This window comes from Argopecten irradians, chromosome 14 (assembly GCF_041381155.1).
Source record: "Argopecten irradians isolate NY chromosome 14, Ai_NY, whole genome shotgun sequence".
Taxonomy (NCBI): domain Eukaryota; kingdom Metazoa; phylum Mollusca; class Bivalvia; order Pectinida; family Pectinidae; genus Argopecten; species Argopecten irradians.
The window spans coordinates 38,353,256-38,379,950 of record NC_091147.1 but is presented as its reverse complement, the minus strand read 5'-3'; the positions used below and the strand labels follow the sequence as shown (position 1 = coordinate 38,379,950).

The 26,695-nt window shown below is 32.7% G+C and overlaps 1 protein-coding gene across 1 annotated transcript; it reads right to left on the bottom strand.

The window, feature by feature from the left end:
• Nucleotides 1–483: 483 nt before the first annotated feature.
• On the bottom strand, nucleotides 484–25,527 carry LOC138308230 (alkaline ceramidase 3-like). The gene is made up of 11 exons (XM_069249212.1): nucleotides 25,352–25,527; nucleotides 12,156–12,266; nucleotides 11,604–11,656; nucleotides 10,767–10,819; nucleotides 7,924–8,005; nucleotides 6,927–6,962; nucleotides 6,618–6,673; nucleotides 5,765–5,866; nucleotides 5,290–5,397; nucleotides 4,212–4,257; nucleotides 484–3,213 (listed from the first exon to the last, which is right to left on the bottom strand). The coding sequence occupies exons 1-11, from the start codon at nucleotides 25,443–25,445 to the stop codon at nucleotides 3,133–3,135; spliced, it is 822 nt and encodes a 273-aa protein (XP_069105313.1). The 5' UTR covers nucleotides 25,446–25,527; the 3' UTR covers nucleotides 484–3,132.
• Between the last annotated feature and the right edge of the window lie 1,168 nt (nucleotides 25,528–26,695).

The following is a 26,695-nucleotide window of genomic DNA, read 5'->3' as shown; positions in this document are numbered from 1 at the left end:
AGGAATCAAGTATAATTTACCTTCGAATAGTCCCACCATCCCAGATTCCAGAATGACGGGAATTAAGTATAATTTATCCTCAAATAGTCCCACCATCCCAGATTCCAGAACGACGGGAATTAAGTATAATTTATCCTCAAATAGTCCTTCCATATGGTAATTATAACATCACACTTTGACATGTTTTTTTTTTACGTAAGGTGTGACTTATCAACAGTAAATCGTACTTTACCCACAATGTTTTCTTCTATTCTTATTTTCTAATTCTAGACAACCTGATTGCTTAATGCTAACATTTGTTTGTGACTTGGCTTCATGTTAACTCTAACCTAAAAGTCCAACAGAAAGGATAGAGACATTAATAATTACGAGCTTTAGTCAAAGATTAAAGTTTAAAACGTAAAGCAGGTAATATATATACACATATGTGAACAAGCAAACAAGGAGATCTAATACAAGACGTTAACGCAAGATTTGCTAATACAAGACGTTAACGCAAGATTTGCTAATACTAACTAGACGTATGTAGTGTGAAGGTATCTCAATTAATATATAAAAAGATGGATACAAGAAATAAATGACTAGCGCATTAGGTTATAGAAACATTTTGACAAGAATATACAAATATAAGAGTAAATTGTCATCTTTTTTCATAAAATGCATTTTGAAATATATTTGGTACTTATAACTTGACAATGATGTTAATTATTGATGCTATTAATTATAATGAGGAGTTCATTTATGTTTAAGTATCTTTAATTGGAATGTATACATGTATAACTAGATGCACATGTTTTGGAACTTAAATGAAGTTGTGGCAAAAGGAACTTGAAGTGGGGAATGGGTTGAACTGATTCACCCCTGAAGACACAGTTAGGCTGTTCTTAATCAAAGACTAGATCAGTCCAATATGAAAATTCAGGGATGATTGAGTTAAAACAGGACATAGAAAGGCAAGCAGGTGATTTTAAAATATTTTGGACGAAATTTTTGGGACAAAACTGGATAGCAGCAGAACACAGGATAAAATAGACAAAAGGAAGACACATGACATTTGTCATGGATGTAAATTGGATAAGAATTTTATAAATATTTCACAAGTATTTGTATATAATAAATATCTATCTATCTACCATATCTATAATCATGTAAACAGTTGAAAGTCCTATAAACTTTTTACTAACATATTGCTACATGTACATTATCCAGATCTATATATACTTAATGCTCATTTTTAATCGTTCTTCTAGTTCTTACACACAAAAAAAATGCTTCACAAATATATTATATCTAAATGTTTTAGTAGATTTTCACAACAATATCTTCAAAAATTTATGACAACTGTAAATGCACACCGTGAATACATACATTTAAACAATGGACTTTGCTTCTGACAATTATCTGACTCTGAGCCAGATCATCCATTTTTTTCAGTTTTACCCAGTTGAGTACGTGAGCATAAGGCAGTGAAAGTTACAAGGCTAGTATTAACAATGTAGCCACAATAATCTCTCTCCTAGTTAGAAAATCCTAAATGCATGCTGACTTACATTTCATTTATTTGAAATTTTATAGACAACAGTTTTAATATCAAATTCATTTTTTATTCAAAATACTTCTAATAGAAAGAAGAAATGAACCTTGCATGAACTCATTCACCCATGAAGAAGCATTTAGACTCTTCTAAGTCAAAGACAAGACCAGTCCATTATGAAATTTCAGGGGTGAATATGAGTTAAATATTTTTTCTAAGTTTTTAACTATACAAATTTAGCATACACTTGAAAAGGGCATATGATAAAGTAAAACTTTCATTGTAAAAATATTTCTTCTTATATTGGCCCTAAAGCTTCACTATCTTAAAGGGAAATACTCGATAAAAAATACTTTGTATATTTTTTTCAAACTCATCATTGTCCAGCTTGTTCCACTTGTAAAGACACCAGAACACATTATTACACATAAGGCAACATTTTTGAGAAGATAATTTTTTCTTTAGCTAATTCACCCCTGAAAATTCATAATGGACTCTTCTACTCTTTGATTTAGTAGAGTCTACATGTGCTTTTAGGAGTGAATGAGTTAAGATGAATAACTGTATGCTAATTAAGTATAAAGCTATACAATAGCCAAAGTGAAACTTATGACATCCATACTGATCGATCAATAAGGAAAATCACATTAAAATCTCCACAAATATTCTATACAATTATGGTCAATCTCACACAAACATATATACACCGTACACAGATGAAGACTGGTTACCTCCCTTAGTTTAATCTCCACAAGTACTGTATAGCCAACTATTTTCGTTGATGACAAATTTTGCTTTTCAATTTCTATTCGGAAAATAAAATTTTAACGAACCAAAATTCTGCAATACGGCTAATAGTATACAGTACATAATAATTTAATTATTACTTACAAGGTATTATTTTGCCGATGAAATTTTCGCAGTTACCCAGTACACTACTAACCCATGAAATATCACTGTGAAAATGAGAGGGAATACATTAATTCTTATACCAGTATTATGTAATTTTAATGAAGTCTTGATGACAAAATGCATTATGGTTAATAATTAGGTCTTTATTTCTACTTCCAAACAAGGAATAATTTTCATGATGAATTTGGATGATATCGCGAAAATAAATTAGTTTCTCATGGTCATTTATGGTATGCAAGGGGAGGTAACTGACAAGAGATCCAATTGAACATTACTATACAAGTTACTCTAATCTTACACCTGTCATGTATTCCAGTTTCTCTTTATCTTCACTTGTCTGTGGGAAAAATCTTCTTAAACGTGATTAACGATATTCAAGGGAGGTAAATGAGGAGATGTCCAGTCTAGCGATTCTTTTAACATAGATTCCTTAATACCTGTTCCAATTTCTCTTCATCTTCAGCTGTCTCTTGGGGATAGATCTTTGGTGACGTACGATATGCAAGGGAGGTAAGTCTAGAGATTCTTTTAACACCGATTCATATATACCTGTTTCAATTTCTTGTTGACTTACGGGATGGATCTTTTTAACACAATGTACTGACAAATGTTGTAATATTATGCTGGTAAGTGTGGGCTGTAATATTTCCTGGACAAATAATGTTACAATGACTTCTACATAAGGGCTATGACGACAATCTCCGGTGTTTTGATCTTGACTTCGCTAACGATGGAACTGAGAGGTATGGCCAGAAACCCATCCAAAACTGGAACGAAAAATAAAAGTGATTACTTATACATATATACTAGTACTATTTCCAATAAAATTAAAACAAATCTGTATCATTGACGTGTAAAAATGCATAACAAAAAGACAATAATGATTATTGTTATTTACATGATCCCTGCTATTAAATGTTTTATTCTTAATTTCCCTGTGAAACACTATTCAGGTACATGTGTATACTGTCCGGCACTTAATGCCTAGAGTATTTTTAAATATCAAACATTTTTTCTTGTCTTTAATCAATAAAGAGTTCTTATGTTGAGTCTGAAATGGTCTAGGTATATACCGTATTTGCCGTAATGAACGCCCCTCCCCTTTTCTGGAGAAGAGTTGAAGTTGTATAAACGCCCCCTTTTCATGGATTTAATAATGTTTTACAACATGTCATGCCTCTAACACCAGCATCCTATACCATATTCCATGAACTTGGGAGTCTTTTACATATGAATCACGATATGATAAAGCGTCTTACAGTATAAAAGAAACACCATGTCTTCTGTAACAGATTAATGTGCCATGAGTACAGAAAGATTTGAAATATGACTGACTTTTTAATTGTTGTTCATAACTTCTATTTTGGTTCATTAATACACCCCTCCCCCCATCCATCCCTTTGTTACTATTCAAGTGCTCTGGGCCGGTAATTACAGCGAATACGGTATCACGTTCTCCAACCATTTATAGAACTTACCACTACTATACAATATTCCGTTACTGTGTTGTCTTGTATTTCTGACTATTACATATACACACTATCTTTATATTTTGTAAGTAAATTTGTGTTCTATGTATCTTTGATATTAATGGTCAGATTGTCTTGAAAATTTAAGTGTTTTTTTTTATCTACACACTTGAAATTATGTCTTTTCTCCTATATACACTCAAAGGTATATCTAAGGTTAAAATATATGTCATTGCATATTCCAAATATACAGTGAGTGAAAGTAATGAGAATGTAGTTTTGGTAGTAGTACTTACATGAATTTCTGGGTTTTTGTTCAAATAGAGGTACCTCGTGTGTGCACTAAAAAGAAGAAAAGTTACTTATTAATAAATACATATGTACAGTATTATAAAAGAAGATAATTCAAGATCATTTCTTGAGTATATATAGAAGAGAGAAAATATGATGGGGAATCCTGATCTTATTTTTTCTTGGGCATGAAGGCAAGTATGTACACAACCTCAATACAAAGAAAATCTAACTCCTAATTGAACAAATAGGTTAAAGATGCTCCACCGCCAACAGAACATAAATGAGACTATTCATTTGAACAATAATTGGGATTTAATTGTATATATATGTATAATGAACACACAAAATAATATAAAATAATTTGTTTTGCTTTTGGTGCATGTGCAATCAGTGCTTCATCCCATATAGGACATAGTGCCACGGAATTTTTTCGAGATGTAATTAATTATTTTCAATATTTTCATCTTGAAGTAAAATAGGAAGCTCAAACTTTTCAGTGATTGTAATGGTGTAAAGTATGTAACTTTTGTGACCGAAAGTAAAATATTAATTTGTCAGCTCGTGTTTTGGATAGAGATAAAATACCATTCGTCAGCGGTGGAGCATCTTCAACATATACTACAATGTACTTTGAGAAAAAAATCTGTTTATCACATATTCCGCCTGATATCCACTTTGCATGTGTATCATTTAAATATTTTTGTATATGTCACTATTGCTAGTGTAATATTATACCAATAATGTAAACATACTTATTTTGGAAATAATTTTATTTACCGTATTTGACCCAATAAGCGCTCATGTCCCTATAAGCGCCCCTCACCCTTTTACAGGCCTCGATTTCAGTTGGCCAGGCATACGTAAAGACCAAAACTTCACAAAACTTATATATTTGCAGCAATTTTGTCTTCTCAGCCTCTTTTCATTTTTTTTTTTTAATTTTAGAACGCCCTGGGCACTTATTCGGTCGAAAACAGTAAGCACTTTTTGCACTATCCCACTAATTCATACTAATTTTTAGTTCAGTAAAATTTTAAATTAAAGGCAGAATATTGTAATTAATGATAAAAATGATATTACCTAAAGAACACAGATAGGTAAGTTCCTATTCCGGCCAGTAAGTGCCACCAGGCGTGAAGTTCTGTGACCGGCGACAACATTCGTGGCATCACATCTGACCGCACAGCTCTTTTAAAACAAAATGAACAGTTTGTAAAAAAACAACTGAATAGTCAATTAATTTTGCGAATTAAAAGTTTCACAATTTTGACTTCAAAGAAGAAGACTAAATTTTTGCAAATAAAAAAAATTGAAATCTGGTTAGCAGTTCTTATTTCATAGTTTGGAATTTTCGTAACTAAACCAATGTCCTGTGAAATCCCATCCTTGATGCTACCAATTTATGCTAACTGGCCCCGATTTCTTGAAACACATTTAAGTCAAAAACTGACTTAAGTCATAAATTTTCATATAAGTTACATAAGGAGAAAAACTTAAGTTTTGACTTAAGTCTGCACTTTTGTTTCGAGAAATCGGGCCCTGACCATCAACTTACTTTAACTGACCACACAAGTGTTGGTCAAGGATCCAAACCACGACTCCCATCACATACGTCGACAGAGAGGCTATATATAGTTTTCTACTGTGTCGCAATGTCCTGTTGGCATAGTAATGATATCGCAATAAATAGAAAATGTCCCATCATCATTTTTGTTACAAACATTTAAATCACACAAGTCATCTACTACACCTAAAGCTGATAAAATGATATGAATGCATCACTGACTAAGAATGCATGTCAATCAAATTAATGAATTCTTTTATTTATAGCTGTTAATTAATAAGATTAGTATATATACTGAATCAATTTCAATTATTTTCCAATTTATAACTTTTGATTTTGCTATGTCGACAATGTAGCTTCTTAATTAATTCTAAAACCATTCAGTTGAATCCATCTTAATCTCCCATTTTTTCTTTTAAATATTTCATTTATCATAAATTCTAAAGCCATTCAAATGAATCAATTTCAAACCTTAAAATGGTGTTGATATATCGAGTATAATTTCTTATGAATTTGAAAAATTAAAATTTCCCATCAAAATCGCTCTGCACTTAGTTGGTATTAAAGGAATAATAAAATATCCTCCCAGCTGCCTATATCCGTGTTGACATTCCCAGGCAGCCTCGCTTTCAGAATTTATTTCTAGAATAGTGTTAAATTTACATGGGGCTTTTTCCATAATATCAATGGTCTAAACTGGACAACGTAAGCACAACTTGATCGCCATTTTGAAATATAAGGGGACATTTGGAAGGCCAATAAACACATTTAGACTGGTTTTCTTTGCCCGACTATGCACTTTGAATAACATTTTAAAAACACTTATTTATAAAATGATACTTACATTATAATTCTGATGGTAATGATGACCATGGACATTACCATGATACCATAACAAGCCTGAAATGTAACCAGAAATATTGCAAAAAATATTTTTTTTATATATTTTCACCATTTTTGAAATTTGATCTCTGGTATTTATTTACTACAAATGGAAATGCAATCAGATTATTTTTATTTATGATAATGAATTTCAATATTGTAAAGCAGTTCACTGTATTCTTTTATTATATTATATGGAATATGAACATATATATAGCGTCATCAGTTCTTTCTGTAAGAAAGTGATAAGACATCAGTGTGGAGTACTTACTTGGAAGAAAAGTACATGTTTTGTTGACACGTATATCTATAAAAGAAAACATGCATAAGTAAGATAAGTGCAATGCATAAAATAAGAACATGACTATTGTATATGCTGCCCTCCAAAAGTTCTGTTACACATGCAATTTTAAATATATACATAAAGTACAGAAACATGTAAATCTTGGTAATACAGACATCAGTATATATTATTTATCAACTTATTCATCTTTTTTTCTCTAACTAATTTTTGTTTTTTGGAGAGTTTTTTCAGAGATAAATTGCTAGCAAATTTTAACATATGTAACAGAACTTTTGGAGGGCAGTGTATATATCTGATCGTGATATTGGTATGTCTCAATAAAAAAGTATAGTTTATGTATTTTTAAGTCAATTAATAATTTCAATATCAGAGTTTGACAGGTCATCACAAATTTTAATTTTCCAGAGCTTAGTTTCACAAACTTTCCTTAATTTTAATGTTGTCCTTAACTTAAAATGCTCCAATGAAAAGCATTACAGAAATTAAGGACTTTGCCTTTTAACTTCAGATCTGTAATACATGTACCTCCTTTGAAAAGTGGAAAGTTTTAAGTAGAGGAGTTCCTTGAAGTTTAAAGTTGTCATAAAATGTTGGTGAAACTGGGCCCTGTGTTGTCTGCTATTATCAAACAATATATACAATGTATATTTGTTTGTGGCAGTACTAGTAGAAAGAATCACCTTTCTCCCAAACTAATCAAGATCTACTAACTAAGAGCAGACAACTCTATCTGTATAATGAAAAGTATGGAACAAAGAAGTAATTCCAACCGTGTGGAAAAAAATTTAAACACGATTACATAATATGAAACAAACAGTAATATGGGACAATGAAAGTAGACTATTATTTAGCTGTACAATGGAGCACAATAAACCCTTCAGCAAGTGGCAGCTGAAGGCCGGATCTACCAAAATGTAGCCATGATGTTGTATAATGAAAAGGTAATAAATAAATCACTACTTACCACTGTAATAAGTATAGATATAGCTATAAAAAATATTTGTAGTGGACGATTATGGTAATTCTCTGGACTTGTGGTCTCCAATCTGAAGAAGAGATACATAATTATAACTAAAAGTACATCATACGTATATCACAGCATGGTGGATTAAAATGTTTCAGATTAACGTAATTAATTTAGATTTGTGTATTTGCATATTGTCACTAGGGGATCTGTTCTTAGGAGTAGGTATAATGATAAAGTTAATAGCACAATTGTTTGTGGGTGTAATGTCAAAGAAACAGTGTTAATCATTTGCTCCTATCCTCAAGGGAGATAATTCTGTAATTTGCAAAAGCAGAATTGTATAACTTGACCAAATAGAGGTTGTTGTTTTTTTTTGGGGGGGGGGGGGGGATGGTTCATTAGTTTAACGTCCTATAAACAACTATGGTCATGTAAGGACGTGCCAGGTTTGTTGGTGGAGGAAAGCCTGAGTACCCAGAGAACTACCGACCGGCAGTCAGTACCTCCATGGCAACAGCCCCACATGGGATTCAAACTCGCGACACAGAGGTGGAGGGTTTGTGGTAATATGTCGGGACATCTTAACCACTCGGCCACCGTGACCCCCTCCAGATGTGCTTGTTCACCCATTTACGGTACTGGTTAAGTAGTCGTCCTAGAAAACTTATTGCCAATGACTATGTAACAGAGTGCAGGATTTTATATAAATTTTATAACTGCCTAGTGCTAGGGATCAAACATAGGACCTCTGACTTTACTACCCTAACGCTCAACGCTCAACTGAGCGTAATAACTAAGAGAAATTGTCTCTAGAGGTACTGGTACAATGAGGCTAAGACTCACCAGGGTTACGACTAATATACATGTAACACTGTTTGAGAGACAAACTACTGTAAACTTATTTTCACAGTGACTTAATTTCAAGTTTTCACGCATCATAATTTTTTCATGATTGAATTTTGACGTTTTGAGACCTCTTTGCTTCCACTTAAAATTCATTTGAGACATTTTTGCTATAATTCATTTCTGTGATTTCTTGTCACCACATCAAATATGTGAACTTTAATTACATGCAAAAATGATTTGGTTTATAGGACATGAGACAAAGTATACTTACTGACAATATAGTATATAGAACATGAGACTAAGTATACTTACTGACAATAAATGATTTGGTTTATAGAACATGATTTGGTTTATAGAACATGAGACTAAGTATACTTACTGACAATATGTATATAGACTGATAGTAACTTCTGAAATATGTATAGTACATGAGACTAAGTATACTTACTGACAATACATGAGACAATATAGTATATAGTACATGAGACTAAGTATACTTACTGACAATATAGTATATAGACATGAGACTAAGTATACTTACTGACAATATAGTATATAGAACATGAGACTAAGTATACTTACTGACAATAAATGATTTGGTTTATAGAACATGAGACAAAGTATACTTACTGACAATATAGTATATAGAACATGAGACAAAGTATACTTACTGACAATAAATGATTTGGTTTATAGAACATGAGACTAAGTATACTTACTGACAATATAGTATATAGTACATGAGACTAAGTATACTTACTGACAATATAGTATATAGAACATGAGACTAAGTATACTTACTGACAATAAATGATTTGGTTTATAGAACATGAGACAAAGTATACTTACTGACAATAAATGATTTGGTTTATAGAACATGAGACTAAGTATACTTACTGACAATAAATGATTTGGTTTATAGAACATGAGACTAAGTATACTTACTGACAATAAATGATTTGGTTTATAGAACATGAGACTAAGTATACTTACTGACAATATAGTATATAGTACATGAGACTAAGTATACTTACTGACAATATAGTATATAGTACATGAGACTAAGTATACTTACTGACAATATAGTATATAGTACATGAGACTAAGTATACTTACTGACAATATAGTATATAGAACATGAGACTAAGTATACTTACTGACAATATAGTATATAGTACATGAGACTAAGTATACTTACTGACAATACAGTATATAGTACATGAGACTAAGTATACTTACCGACAATATAGTATATAGAACATGAGACTAAGTATACTTACTGACAATATAGTATATAGAACATGAGACTAAGTATACTTACTGACAATATAGTATATAGAACATGAGACTAAGTATACTTACTGACAATATAGTATATAGAACATGAGACTAAGTATACTTACTGACAATAAATGATTTGGTTTATAGAACATGAGACTAAGTATACTTACTGACAATATAGTATATAGAACATGAGACTAAGTATACTTACTGACAATATAGTATATAGAACATCAGACTAAGTATACTTACTGACAATAAATGATTGGTTTATAATGATTTGGTTTATAGAACATGAGACTAAGTATATAGTACATGAGACTAAGTATACTTACTGACAATATAGTATATAGAACATGAGACTAAGTATACTTACTGACAATAAATGATTTGGTTTATAGAACATGAGACTAAGTATACTTACTGACAATATAGTATATAGTACATGAGACTAAGTATACTTACTGACAATATAGTATATAGAACATGAGACTAAGTATACTTACTGACAATAAATGATTTGGTTTATAGAACATGAGACAAAGTATACTTACTGACAATAAATGATTTGGTATATAGAACATGAGACTAAGTATACTTACTGACAATAAATGATTTGGTTTAATAGAGACTATATATAAGTATACTTACTGACAATAAATGATTGGTTTATAATGATTTGGTTTATAGAACATGAGACTAAGTATACTTACTGACAATATAGTAGAAAACATGAGCTATAAATCATTGGTAGTTCATCCAGCAGCTGGAAAATGAACAAATAAACATCAATATACATTGCACCTGTTATAATACTGACGACAAAATGATGTGGGTTAACAAACGCTGACAAACGGTATTTTTTCACTTTCAAAAACAAGAGCAGACGATTTAGTATTTTTATTCAGTTACAAAAGTTACTTGCTTTCCACCATTGTCACCATTGAAAAGTTTGAGATTCTAATTTTACTTTAAGTTAAAGATATAAAAAATAATTAATTGCATCCCGAAAAAAATTCCATGGCACTATATCCTATATGGAATGAAGTTCTGATTGCGCATGCACCGATGGCAAAATAAATTATTTCATATTATTTTTTGTGTTAATTAGACATATATATGCACGATTAAACACCAATTATTGTTCAAATGATTAATATCATGTATGCTCTGTCGGTGGTGGAGCATCTTTAAGTAAATTATAAAGTACCTTCCAGTGATTATGATGTGTGTCGAGTGCCCCGAAACGATATATATAGCGTGACGGCACGTAAAACTCTTCACTTCGATTATGATGTCACCAAAATCATGTCAAAATATTACCTACATCGTTTTTGGATCTCAAAACCTCAGTACTAACAAAAAATCACTGACATACAATCAATTATCCGCAAACTGCCTCACGTGGGAGTAAAACTCTAAACCTTGAGGTGAAAGAGGCCGGTTATAGAATTTGCCTGCAGGTATTCTGTTCAATTATTGAAGCAAATAAGAAAGAATAAGTTGATAGATAGTAGTATTTAAAGTAATATAGTTTATATTTTACTCACCTGCATACTGTACAATAACGTCATATGAAAACACCAGGACCCAAAACCCACACCTGGAATGAATAATGATAATAGACCTTTTTAAATATAATCAAATATGTACTAACAACCATTTCTACTCTGTTCTAAATGTACTGCACCTTGCACAAATGTCAATAAATTATTACACATTAATATGTGTCTAAACATCAGCTTTAACAAATTCACAATCCAACAGACACGATTTTATGATTTCTACCATTTAACTCTTCTACAATTTTAAACTTCTTTCCTTTAATAGCTGATTTTGTTTAAAGACATCACACAAGTCTGTAAACCAAACAATTACAATAAAACCTGCCTTAACGACCACCTCTGGATAAAGCCGATATGCTAAATAAGACCAGTTTACGGTCCTAAATGATCATTTTAAACACAATTTACCTGTGTATAAAGACCACTTTTGCCGTATTCTATGGGTGGTCTTTATAGACAGGTGTCACTGTAGACATGATAATAAACTTCGACAAAGAGAATAAGAATTCTATATGTTTTATTCGTAGAATAACTTACTTGTAACACCGATATGGCACCATTTGTAGCGGTTTTCATGGTTCTGTATGACGGCGATATATAAGACAATAAACGTCGGAATGATAAAGATAAAGTTGCTGATGGTGTTCCCTGTAAAAGAGACAAAACAGATATAAACAATATATCAGGGAAATAAATTTGACTTAACAGTGCACTTTACATAAAGATTCAGGTTCCTTTGTATTTGCGCTCAATTTCCATTCTCAATCAATCAATGAATCAATCAATGATATCAATCAATCAATCAATCAATATTTGATTTTCTTTTTGGACTGAAGATTGAAGAAGGCCCTATAGTGGCTGATCATGAATATATATTCCATTGAAATGATTTTTTATTTTACTTGAATTTATTTTGGCCTTTTATTTCGAATTATTGATATACTAAATGTAGCTTTATACCGTTTTTACCACATTATGAATCAATATTTCATTTTAGTATCACACATCCATTGCTACATCTTTTAAATTTTCAGCAATTAAATTGTTTCACTTTTAATACATTTCATTGATTGAATCATGTTCTCCCTTTTAACAGTTTATTATTTGCCATTGTAGTAATTACTACATATAGATATACATGTAATATTGTATATGTAAAATTTTGGTTTTACAAGCTCTACACATAATGTATATATATATATCACAGCTTTATGATCAGGCTAAAGGTCAGGAATCAGGAATTTAATGTTATCTAATATATCTGATGTTTACAAGGAGGGAGTGTCAAGTAAGATATAGATATTTGGTGTTATCATTAATACCATCTGTCAAACACAGGTTATGCCTGTTAATGACAATACCGACGTCTACAATTACCTCAGACGACACATCCAAACCACGCCAGTACTAAATAGTAGTAACGCGTATGTCCTTGACCTTTAATGTGACTCTTTATGCAGTCAACCTTTTATATTCACAATGTCTACATCAAGGCCATTACTGGTATAACCATTCAGTGGCACAGTGATTGATTTGTTGATTTCTATAGACATTACTCATTAATCAACGCTTAGGTTATAAATACACTGTGAGGGACCAGTGTTTAATTAGATTGTATATCTATCTAATGAAGTTGTACACACTTAAAGAAAATGTGTGTGCCAGTGCAATTTATCTGACTTAGATATTAATGCTCAAGTGAGGTGACATAGTCATGAGCTTGTTTTGAATAGCAAAGAGACTATGTGATTAAAAAATAGCCTAACAAAACATGTACAGCTATCACAAGGAGGGCAATTATACCACAACCTCCCAAAACATACATTCTATATCACAAGGGGGCCAATTATACCACAGCCTCCCAAAACACACACTATCACAAGGATATCAATTATACCACAGCCTCCCAATACACACACTATCACAAGGAGATCAATTATACCACAGCTTCCCAAAACACACACACTATCACAAGGAGATCAATTATACCACAGCTTCCCAAAACACACACACTATCACAAGGAAATCAAGTATACCACAGCTTCCCAAAACACACACACTATCACTAGGGAATCAAGTATACCACAGCCTCCCAAAACATACGCTATCACAAGGAGACCAATGATACCACAGCCTTACAAAATATATAATTTGTTTCATATAGTCGTTATTTATGTTGGTAACAATTCAAGATTATAGCTAAAAACCAGAAAGTGGTATTTCAGCAGCTTTAAATTTTCGCTATCCGGCTGTCAAGAATATTTCGCAGATCAAATTAATCTACCATTTGTTTAATATTATCCCTGGCTATTCAATATGCTGTTTTAGTAATTCAATAGATAATAATAAATCATGTGTGTTGAGAAATTGTACATAGAAAACCTAAGCTAAAAGAAATAAATGATGGATAAATGTTTCATATGAAGAATATTCAGCACTTATATTTATAACAATATGTCCACCACAGCCAGTATTTGAAAATTCCAAATTTCAAGATTTATACAGCTGATATATTATTTTGTGACCTATGGGTTGAGAGGGAGAACCAATTACTCTCTATATAGCTCAACTGACACTCAGATTATATCACGAGGAAGATAACTTCTCTACAAATGTCATCCAACCGGGCCACATCATTTCTACATATTTCTGTTGAGCAGTTTGGAATGCATTAAAGGCAATTTAAAGCATTTAAAAGTGCAATTTGCATGATCTTCTCTCTCTGTCTGTCTTACAACATGTGTTTATTTACCAGATAACTCTACAGAGACCAATTGCCTCGTGGAGATATAAATTACTCCCCTATTAACCTATTCACCCCTGAAGATGCATTTAGACTCTTCTAAATCAAAGACTAGAGCAGTTCATTGTGAAAATTCAGGGGTGAATGAGTTGAATTATGTATAATCCCCCCTCCTGTCCATTTTCGCGTACATGTGCCATTCCGATCATTGGCATTTACGGTCTGATAACTGTCACTTCCTCCTCCTCTACGGTTGGCTAAGCTGATATACATGTATATAATATGTACATTTTATATAACATGTACAGATACATATCATGTTGTCAAACTGATATGATGTTATACATGTACAAACTTTCATCAAACATCTAGCAGCATGACGAAGGCATAGAATCAATTTCCATTAACTTGTATATCAAATTTTAGTTTTGGCTAGATCAATTTTTTTTCTGCTTATCCAGTAGAAATTCTTACTGTATTTACTGTAATTAGCACCCAGAGGACTCAAAAAATTAAATAGAATATGGGAACTATTGTAGGAAACCATATATGTCAATATGCATTATCACATTGTGATTTACATATGAACGCCTCACGAGTTCATGTAACAGAGCAGAAGAGGGGAGGGTTACTTATAAGGACTCCTTTTCCAGAAGAGGGGAAGGACTAAATAAGGAACTCTTTTAATTTCCGGAAGAGGGGAGAGGGGCACTTATAAGCTGATAGGGGTGCTAGTTACAGCTGAATATGTTATAATAATTTTGGTTTTAGCTAGATCAAGTTTCTCTTTCAGCTTATCCAACAGAAATACCTAGATACAATAACATACCATCACCTCACAATTCATAACTCAGGTTTCATTTAACTACCAGTGACCTTAATTTGACCTCAATAAAAAAAATTCTTGAAATTCTCACTTTTTCACATGATATCATGTTTACATTAGTACAATGTTTGCTTCAGGTGTCATAAACACAGGTAAATGACGCTTTCGCCACATGATGTACTAAACCGTGACAGCTGGTCTTGTTGACTATGATATCATGATACCAGTACTGTAATCGACCCTAGAAGCACTGACCTCCCATCTCCTTTTCCCTTTTTTCAAACTCCTAGTTTATAATTTGGATTAAAAATACCAGGTTGCATCTGAAGCACGTAGGATTTATCTAAAAGTTAATTATTTGCATACCGAAAACAAGTACTAAATACTACTTTTTTGGTTTCTTTCGCAAATTGATTTGTGGCTTTTTGTGAATTGTACAATAATTGTATAACGTGTTAGTCTCAATCTAGTCCTATAAACCATCCAGATTTCTCAATTTTCTCAGTTGTTTAATTAATTAAGCGTCCTATCTGGACATTTACAGGATAGAATACGGTTTATTTACATAGTGTATGTCATTCTCAATTCACATGATTAGGTCGTTATACTTATACATGTATAGAAAGGAAATCTTAAAAGATGCTCCACCGCTGACAAACGGTATTTTTTCACTATCAAAAACAGGAGCAGACGATTAAGTATTTTTCTTCAGTTACAAAAGTTACTTACTTTAGACCATTACCACCATTGAAAAGTTTGAGCTTCTAATTTTACTTCACAATAAAAATATATAAATTAATTAATTGCATCCCGAAAAAATTCCGTGCCACTATATCCTATATGGATTAGTACTGATTGCACATGCACCAAAGGCGAAATAAATGATTTTATATTATTTTTTGTTTTAATTAGACCTATATATACACGATTAAACACCAATTATTGTTCAAATGATGAATATCATTTATGCTCTGTCGGCGGTGGAGTATCTTTACTCATTATTAATACATATGTAGAGATTTACATACTGTCAAACCTGTCTTTAGTGACCACCTCTGTATACAAACCACCTGCTTATTACGACCACTTATTAGGGTCCCAAATGACCAAAATCAACAGATTTCAACCTGTGTATAAGGAACACCTGGCTATAAGGACCATTTTGCCCTGTCTCTTGGATGCATTTAATTTTGACTGATATTTTTATTTTTATTTTGTCTGAACCTTGATATATTTACAAATTTATCCTAAGATTCAGTGAGATCACAACATAAGTGGGCTCATTTTCAGACATGAACTTGTTATCGGACACAGGCTTAAAAAAATATTACCAGACAGGATTTATTACCGTAATGTCATAAATAAGGTCATTTGAATAACGGGCACGGACTTTGGTCGGGGCGTGGGCTCAAGCAAATTATTATTGATGAAACCTTGTAAAACCTTTCTGATAGAAAAATTATATTCATTTGTAAGAGAACTAGTTATTATATAAAGATATATACCAAAGTTATAAATCTATAAATGTATATAAATAAATTTTCGAACTTCAGGAGAGTAAGAGTGTAGATGTAATTTAATGACAAAATGACACATTTCCTCTGTGGCATATTAGAGTAAGTGGAAAATTTGACAGCTGTGTGACGATGAAATAGCAATATAATGATTTAATGATTTGTAAACCAGGAAAATAGAACTTGTCCACTTTACCTATTAGACAGTACTTACAAAATTATACTTACAACTTGGTTTAAAGAGCTAATACACATGATAGGCACACTACCTTTCCGAAACAACACTTAAAGATTTTCTTAAAAACAATATTATAACGTAAGAAAATACATAGTGATGGCCTAAGATGAAGTTACAACACCAAACGAATGCAAGATTTCCTGCGTAAACTGTGTTAACAGTGAATGTTATATTCATCTTGTTTTTTTGCGGTCTGATGCAGTAATAGTTGACTCATGGCCATTAATTAGGACCACAGCAGGAAACATAGGATGACCCGCGTTATAAAAATTAACATTTGATTTATATTGACTAAATTGTTGAGAAAATCATGATAAGTGTAGTATGAACAGTAAGCTATTAACTTTTGTGGCAATATGAAATTATCAATCTCGCTTTACATTACCATTTTAATTAAAACTTAAAAGCCACCTCAGAAAGGTATAGTGTGCCTTTGAAAACTATCCTCCTTAATATTATCCTCACAAAAGTTTTGATTGTCAAATTAGGATCAGGGAAGTTATAATTGTAATGAGAACCTGGACAAAATAACAACTTTTAGTCATTTAAAAACTGTTTTTACTCATTTTACAGCAATTGCAAGAATAAATGTACTGACTTCAAGTTTCAGAGTTGTAATGTACTATTCTGTTTTTGCCGTTTACAGAGTTAGCTCCCTTGTTACGTCATTATTTTGTGAACACAATTCACTTCGTTTTCTCCTTAAGGTATTACGTTACGCTCACTAACACATGATGTCACAATCAATACCCACCTGCAAGGGTAGATAACTCTTTAATATGCAAATACAGAATAATACAGCTAGAGTAGGTTTATGGCCATGTGGTCTGCAGACATACATATGTGACCAGTAATTAATTTTCATATACTTGCCAATTTCAGTGGCCTGGGCCCAGTTTCATGAACATTTCTTAACTTTAGGGAATTCCATAACTTAAATTTCACCATAGAAAAGCAGTATTAAAATTAAGTAAAAAATCTTTAGTTAAGAAGCCTTCCTTATCATCTGTAATGATTTTAATATAGAAAATTTTAAGTTAAGGAATTCGAATATTCCTTAAATATCAGGAATGTTTGTGAAACTGGGCAGTGTTCATTTTGAGGTAGGAAAATTATAGAACATTATCTCTTCATAGAAATTTGTACATTTACTTTAATTAATGATTTTTTCCTTGAATTGAGAAATTATTCACATTATATTTGGTATTGTCGAAGATCTACTATTGACGGATCGCCAGCTGTCAATCAAACCACATGTGACTTTGCATTTGGTATTGTGTCTGCTACGATGTTTGCTTCAACATTGAAAAGCTACACTTGTGTTTATGAGCACTAGACGTGGCTATATTACACCTGGATCGGTCAATTGATAACACTATGCTACACTAAACTTACTTATTTAATTGCATGGCCATAAATATTCCCAGCAAATGAGTTACTTATGTGCTGTTTGACCATGCTTAACATGTAGCAAGACTGGATTTGGTCAAATATCATTGACCAGATATCTCAATATACATCTGGCTAGTGTTTGGAGGTCTCAGGTTCCAGTTAAAGGCAGGCCCTGCTCTTGCCACTAGTTTTCTCCACTTCTCTTTGATGTAAAACAATGTTGTGATCTGACTCCGGGAGCGTTACGTACCTAATTCTTATTATTCATGGATAAAATTGTTACGACCATATATGTCAATGAATGTCTTTTTGGATCATGAAAATATTCCTCCTAAAAAATTGGGTGTTTATAACCACAATGACATCATAATAAGTAATGTCCTTTTTTTTTAAACTTTTTTTTTTTTAACCATGCATACGCACTGGTTAACATTGGTAATTAGGTCAAACAAAAAAATATTTGTGTTTCCGGTAACCCGACCAACTCTATAAAATCAGTGCCTACTCAAAAACTTTTAATCAGTTTTGTCCTCAAGCAAACAAATAGCAGCCTAAATTTTGTTTGTTTTTGCACAAAATCAGGAATTTTGGTACAAGTTCTGTAAATTTAAGACGCCGATAATCCCCTGCGAATGAAACGAATGGTTTATATAAGGTTTTTGAACAAAGTCTATTTTAGTTTTTCACTACAAGAAACTGGGATAAGAAAAAAAAAATTCAAAATAAAAAAAAAATCCCTACCTACCGACCCTTCATTTTTAAAGGGTGTTACTGGAAAAGAGAATATTCTTTATTTGGTCTTATAAATGATTAATAGCTGTACAAGCATTCATTCAATTGAAAATATCTAAAAATAGTTTAAGATTAATCGGATTTTAAAAATAGTTTAAGATCTATAGTAAAGCAATATATATGATTGCATAAGACTATAAATATCAACAATCAACATGTAATTGAATATCTCCTCTGATTAATAAATGTATGTGTAATGGGGATCGGAATAAATTCAGTCGGAAATGTTTCTGATAATAACATTACAGCTACTTGCCAAGCTAATCCTAGCCCCTAAAACAGTTAAATGGCAGTCACTTAAAATTAAATCTCTGGTCACGCTTTACACACGTGCTATATTTTTTTTAAATGACCGACTTTTAAGTTCATGGTCATTTAAATCTGTTTTGTACCTATATTATATATATACATACAATACATTAATTTACATAAGAGGCATATCCCTTTCTTCTGGCCTCGACAGTAAAAAGCTAGTGTTGGTTCAAGATGGTCCTCTTGGACCAATAAAAACAAGAGCTGTTGGAGAACAGCAAAGCTCGCCTATTCAGAAGAAGCTGATGTTCAAGTATTTACTATTTAAACATGGAAATATGACAAATTAACAGACTCAAAAACCCCCTAAAGGGCCCCAAATTGGTTGTATTATCACGTTCAGCATCCATACATATTAGGAAAATAAAATCATAAACAGTTGATGACTTAAGCTTAAACAATTGACGAAACAGAAACTTGCTCAAAAACTTTAACATGGAAATATGACAAATTAACAGACTCAAAAAACCCCTAAAGGGCCCCAAATTGGTTGTATTATCACGTTCAGCATCCATACACATTAGGAAAATAAAATCATAAACATTTATGATGACTTAAGCTTAAACAATTGACGAAACAGAAACTTGCTCAAAAACTTTAACGTGAAATGGGACGCCAACGCCGACGCCGGGGGTGACAACATTAGCTCCCCCTATTCTTTGAATAGGCGAGCTAAAAAGGGGAGATAACTTACAAAGTGCTTCCTCAAACTAAATTTTCCCATTTTGAATTCAAGACATTAACAGAATATATTGGAATTTCGGCCAATATGATATCAGAAGTCCGGTTCTGTCTAGTAAAATCAGCTAACACTGTCTCTTAGCACCATGTCATACTGAAGGCCTCAGGGTGATCGGGCGGGGGGTGGGGTGGTGGTTGTGTTGGGGGGGAGGGGGTACTGTGGTTAACTCATCCACCCCTGTCATTTCATAATGAACTGTTCCTGCTTTAGGATCAGAAGAGTTCAAATGTATTTACAGGGGTGAATGAGTTAAATTTAATTATATACCTAGCTGGCCCCGTCCCACCATAAATGTAAAAATTATAAAAGGGTCACCTGCCTGATACCATGGATTTTCTCTGGGCACTCTGGTTTTCTCCCATCCTTCATGGATGTACAAAGTATGGATTTTTTCCTGGCACTCTGGTTTTTTTCCACCCTTCATAGATGTAAATAGTATAAAGGGGTCACCTAGCTGTCCTATGGATTTTCTCTGGGCACTCTGGTTTTTTCCCACATTCCATGGATGTAAAAAGTATAAAAGGGTCACCTGCCTGATACCATGTATTTTCTCCCGGCGTTCTAGTTTTTTTTCCACCCTTCATGGATGTAAAGTATAAAGGGGTCACCTGCCCTATTTTACACTTATATCAAGGTCAATAAAACTGTGTGTTCTTATTTTAATTATAACTTGTTTTATAATCAATGTAAAATAAATGTTTAGTATAGTTTATGTATAGTAATCTTTTAGGCTCAGGGCACGATGTGCAATGTTAAGCTAGCTAGTATGTCTACTCTACAACATATACCATGTACAGAGGGCACTGAACAGAGTTGCATATGTTTATGTCTGCCTTGGGGGCTTGCGCTAGCTGCTTGTGTAAGCATGTCCTTATCTCTAAAAGAATATCATGTATAAGTGTAAATCTATGCACATTTGATATCAGCCAAAATCAATATCATTTCAACCTTTATTTAACCCATTCCTTTACTGATTTCATATCTTTTGAATAATTTCCATCATTGTATGTACCGTGTAAGTGTAACAAGAAAAAAAAAACATCACTAGGTTTGGAAATCCTGTGCAGATCTATACATAATTCATTCACAAGTTATTTTCTACATCATATACTCGATTTCATCCACAAAATTTCAATAAACTAAACACTGCAGCAACATATTTATATACGCTATAAATTATTGGACTTTTAGGGCAAACTTTTGTGACAGCTGGTGAAATTGTTTTATTAAATTTATAGTCATGTATAAGCAAACGTTTCTGGATGTTAAAAATTTGCATCTGAATATAGTATATCACAGAAAATGAAGCACTTTCTGCAAAACATATTTACATAACATTATATATTATAACATATGTATTTTACCTGTTATGGTACATGTGTAATTAAGTCAACACTGGGTTTTACATGTACATACAATGCCCGTTTTCTTACTTCTATTTTATATAAACTAACATCAGGTTCACAGAGTTTGGTAATATTTTAAAGTATCTTAAGTTAATTTTTGAAGCAAGTATATAGTTTTATGATTTTCAAATAGCATTATAGCTTTTTGCAAGGTACAATCTATTTACATAATTATATTTTTAAATAAATGTATTGAAGATAGGCTTTGCACAATTATTATATAGTTATTCACTACTTATAAGATAATATAAGTTAACTAACAAAAGGGGACGCTGTGACCGAGTGGTTAAGATGTCTCAACATATTACCACAAGCCCTCCACCTCTGGGTCGCGAGTTTGACTTCCATGTGGGGCAGTTGCCTGTAACTGACAGCTGATCAGTGGTTTTTCTCCGGGTACTCTGGCTTTCCTCCACCAACAAACCTGGCATGTCCTTAAATGACCCTGGCTATTAATAGGACGTTAAACTAATCAAACCAAAACCACTAACAATTTGTTAATAAACCGTTTACACATGATGCAGTAATTTTTCTCCTTATTTAACTGGGGTCGGTAAACGACCCCATTCCCAATGCCAATCCCCCCGATTTTTTTTCCCAATTACAATGAAAAATTATCAAATCGCTGAAAAACAAAAAAAAACCGGAAATTTCTCCCCTCGTTGTTTAATCTAAAAACAAACTACTGTGAAACTGTTGTGATGGTCGTCACCTTTTGATAAAATGAAACAGTTTACTGTTTTATGATATCTAATCACTTATTATACCATGTTCAGTAATGAGTAACTTTCCCCCCAAAACTGCTTTTTTTGCAGTTAAAAATTCCAAATTTGTTACAAAAACTTTTTCCCCAAAATACCCTGAAAATCACTGTGATACAAAACTTTATGAATTCTTTTAATTACATCCTTAACTGTCACAAATATCTAATTTGCATATAATTTTATCTCTTAAATAAAAATAACACCCAAATAAGTTGACAATATATATGGAATATGTTTAATCTGTATCTTTCCTTTCCTGCCCCTCTCCCTCATTAATTATAACAGTAACAAAAACAACTTAAGATAAAATTTATAAATAAAAAAACACTAATTAAATAAATAATTAATCTATTTATAACAGAGAAGCCTTCACATTTTCCCCCACTTTTCAAAAATAAATATATGGTCAGGGTTCTCGTTAAAAGCCCGTAAAAACAGACGTCTATTTCCTTGTTTACAGCAGGCTATTTTTGTCAGAAATAAGTATTGGCCACCACAGGAGCCTGCAGCCCCCAATCACTATTATTAATTTCAACCATTTATTGAAAAATTTAGAGAGAACCCTGATGGTTATGAAATGTAAATTTTGTATACCAGTTGCATGTTAGACATAGATAGTAAAACTATATAAAAGTAGTAAAAGTGGTGCATTCGAGTTACGTGGTACATGTACATAAAATACCAGTACGATCTGGAATGTTGATATAAAGATGTATGTATAATGGTAAGATTCATCTAGTTGACAAAATGAATATTTTAGATAAAACAGAATTTTCAAGTAATACAAGTTAAGTGAACTGTTAATCAATATCTATTTACAGCGATAAAGTTGGTTTAATGTATATATAATCATTACAACATGACAGATTAAACTGATTAATCCTGTTTACACCAGATTACCCAGGTAAACAAATTCCGTCCGCAGCCTTCTAGGTTTCCAGTATTTATCATAGTATTTAGAAAAAACCTCTTGACACCGGACTTTAAAATCTAGAGAAATCAATTATTTATCAAATGTACATTTAACAACAATAAAGGTAAGAATCGTTCCAATAAAAGTTTCACAGAGTCCTGGTATTGACTTTTGTGTGACCGTATTGATTCTAGATCTGACCACAGTTGAGTAAGCATTAATGAATGGACTTGTTCAGTTCGGGGTCAAATAGTAGGGTGAAATATCGTATTATAGACAGCTATATATATAGCGACCTGATTGACTTGCCATTCTCAATAGCAGTTTTTTTAAATCACTATTTGTTCACATGAACAGATCATTGCATTTATCCGTGAACACGCAGATCTCGACATTCTTCATAGGAAATCTCTGCAATGAATGAATGAACGTATAGGTGTCATTCATTATTACACCTGTTATTGTGCTTCTGTTGATATTTACTAGTAACAGGCAACAATTTGTTGGTTTGCCATGGACACAACTGTCATGTCATGCCAAACAAAAACAACCATCATATTTAGACCAAAAGAACTGTTAGAATCAATGTTGAAGCTGGGTTACCATATTCACCGTAATTAACGCCCTTTCCTAGTTTCCTATATAAGTGTGACTCCCCACTTCTGGAAAAGGAGTTGAAGTTCTATTATGAAATCCAAAAGAACTGTTACAATTTTAGAATCAATGTTTAAGCTGTGTTACCGTATTCACCGTAATTAACACCCTTTCCCATATAAGTGTCGCTCCCCACTGCTGGAAAAGGAGTTGAAGTTCTATAGCATAGAAGTCCCCCATCCCATAGATTAATGTTGTTTTACAACTGTGTGATGCTTATAACATACAGTAGTATCCCATATTACATAACTTTCACATTAATGCATTTAAAAGGAAAGAAGGTGTTATGTTTAATTTGACCTAATAATGTGCTATGAGCACCGAAAAAATTAAGATATGGCTGACTGTTTTTAGAGATTTTTTTTCATCCACAACTCACAATTGGATCCAGAATAAGTAAGTGCCCCCGGTTAATTGTTAAATTTTTAAGCACCATGGGTGTCAATTATGACCGGCGAATACGGTATTGTTGTAATTTGTGAAGAGGACTATTGAAAATCATAAGCTTGATTTTCAAGTGAAACTGGAGAGGTAAAAAGTAGTGGCCAGACAGTACAGTGGTTCAAACCCGAACCTCCAAACATTAGCTGGATGCTCTAGCTACATATGTACCGATAATTGCATGAGCGTCCTGGTCACTGATGACCGCATCGCTCAACACAGTCTAATTCTGTTACACAAGTGATGAATTATCACTTGAATTATATATGATGATATTGTACATGAAATAATTATATGCAACATTCAAAATTACAATTTCGATTTGCAGTACATGTTTTCTTTTTGGAATTTTGTTTTCTGCTAGCTGTGTTTAAGATCAAACTTCTTTTCATAACAACAAGGTCTGTATTAGGTATAAAAGTTGCTGACAGGATATTACTAAAGATAACTTACAAAAAAATCTCAAGTGGTATAGACATCTATAGGCTAATTATGTACATTTTTATGTTATGTTTGATGCATCCACACACATTGGTCACTTTACCCTAATGTACTTTAAATTATTTGTTTGTGGTGTCATATTGCAATAATGTCAGCAGCAGAAACTGTGAATCAGGGTCACTATACTGAATTCACTTAAATGTGGCTTCAGCTGCAACAGTCCATCGAATATATAATGGACACAGCTGATATATCGACAGTGTATGTTGCCGCGCAACCACCTGTTTGTAGCACAACCATCGAATTGTAGCAGACGACAAAAATGAATTACATAAATTGACAGCTATTAACAGTTAGATATACTAATATGAACTTGAAAATGTTAACTGATGAATTATGACAGAATTAAGCGACATACTTCATACAATACACACAGATTCTGTCTAACTATTTTCTATCGATAGACAACGAAACGGATATCCGCCGTTTGCCCACGGTGTTAGATGTTGTAGTTGAGAGATGCTGCAATCATCTGAAATCCCATTAAATACTTACAAAATTCTGCTATATATGGTGTTATTCTATAATTCTCTTCACACCAATCAATTGTTGCTGTTTGTTTTCCCCAGTACCCTTCCACCGGTGCCATATTCAATGTGCATATGTAGGCTTTATGAAGTTGACTCGAGAGTTTTGTAAACAAAACGCAGTACGGTTGACCAAGCGTTACATTAACCCAGACATGTCGAACGTCGTGTCTAGTTATTGACCCGGAGCTGTGTATCCGTGTCTGAACACGTTTAACGGTACAACAGTACTAGTCAGTGCTCGAAGCTGAACTGTTTCTTTACATTTAAAACTGAATTTATTTACATAATGGTCGTCAATTCACTTTGATTAAGATTAGCTTGATTAGAGGAGGTTCGTACTTTAGTACAGTACAGTACGTATTGCAGAATCGTGAAAAATGAATTTGCTCTTCATTGCATAAAAAATCGGTTGAAATTAAAACTTATAATCAAGTGTATTCAGTAGTTTTCGTTTTTTTTTTTTTTTTTTTTTTTTTGCTATGAAACTGTAACGCCGGACTTCATATATCAGCCAATCCGAAGCAACCAAGGATTTATAAGTGAGAAGGATTCGTGACTGTCTCTTTACATTACTAAACACCACGCGAGACGCCTATGAACCGGGAATAAAAAACCGTTTTTCTCAACAAATACTTGTCTTATCGAGTCAAACGAAACACCATTGTAAAGTTTATTAAATTTCACGACGTATATTACTTGCTTTAAAGACGGAATATTTAGAGGATATGTCTTAAATTTTCGTTAAAAAGATCGACAGCTCATGAAATGACGGCCCCGCTTCAGAAAGTAAGACGGTAACCATCGCACCCGCAAGCTACATCAAAGGCTGCGCCGGCGGATATCAAAGGAAAATCAGTCGTCGCCCAACGTCACGGTCAGTGCACAAACACAAAAGCGCCTGCCTTGGACTTCCCCAAAACCCAGTGTGACTTATCCTTCTCATATACGTCCTTGGAAGCAACAAATGGGGACGTAATTTTTTCTCTTTATTGGCCGATAAAGTAAATTTTAAGTCAGTGGTTATGCTCGTTATCAGAAAAAAAATAGTTATTCTCAAGTAACAGATCGGGAATGGGTTCAGGATTTCAAAGTTTTTAGATTTTTTTTTATAAGCTTACCAACGCGCTTTCATTTTTTTTATTTTAAAATAACGAAAGCTGTTTGGGGTCATATATTGGTTGAAAAAAAGTTCGCGTTATTAGATAACGCGAAACTTTGGCGTTATTGCGCGAAACTATCATGTTAAATATTACGCGAAACTTTGGCGTTGTTACGTGAAACTATCACGTTAAATATTACGCGAAACTAC

Coding starts and splice junctions, on each gene's coding strand:
- LOC138308230 (XM_069249212.1), bottom strand. CDS start 25,445: ATGGCACCGGTGGAAGGGTACTGGGGAAAACAAACAGCAACAATTGAT. Junction 12,267..25,351: donor ACCATATATAGCAGAATTTT/GTAAGTATTTAA, acceptor TCTCTTTTACAG/GGAACACCATCAGCAACTTT. Junction 6,674..6,926: donor AACATGTACTTTTCTTCCAA/GTAAGTACTCCA, acceptor GTTACATTTCAG/GCTTGTTATGGTATCATGGT.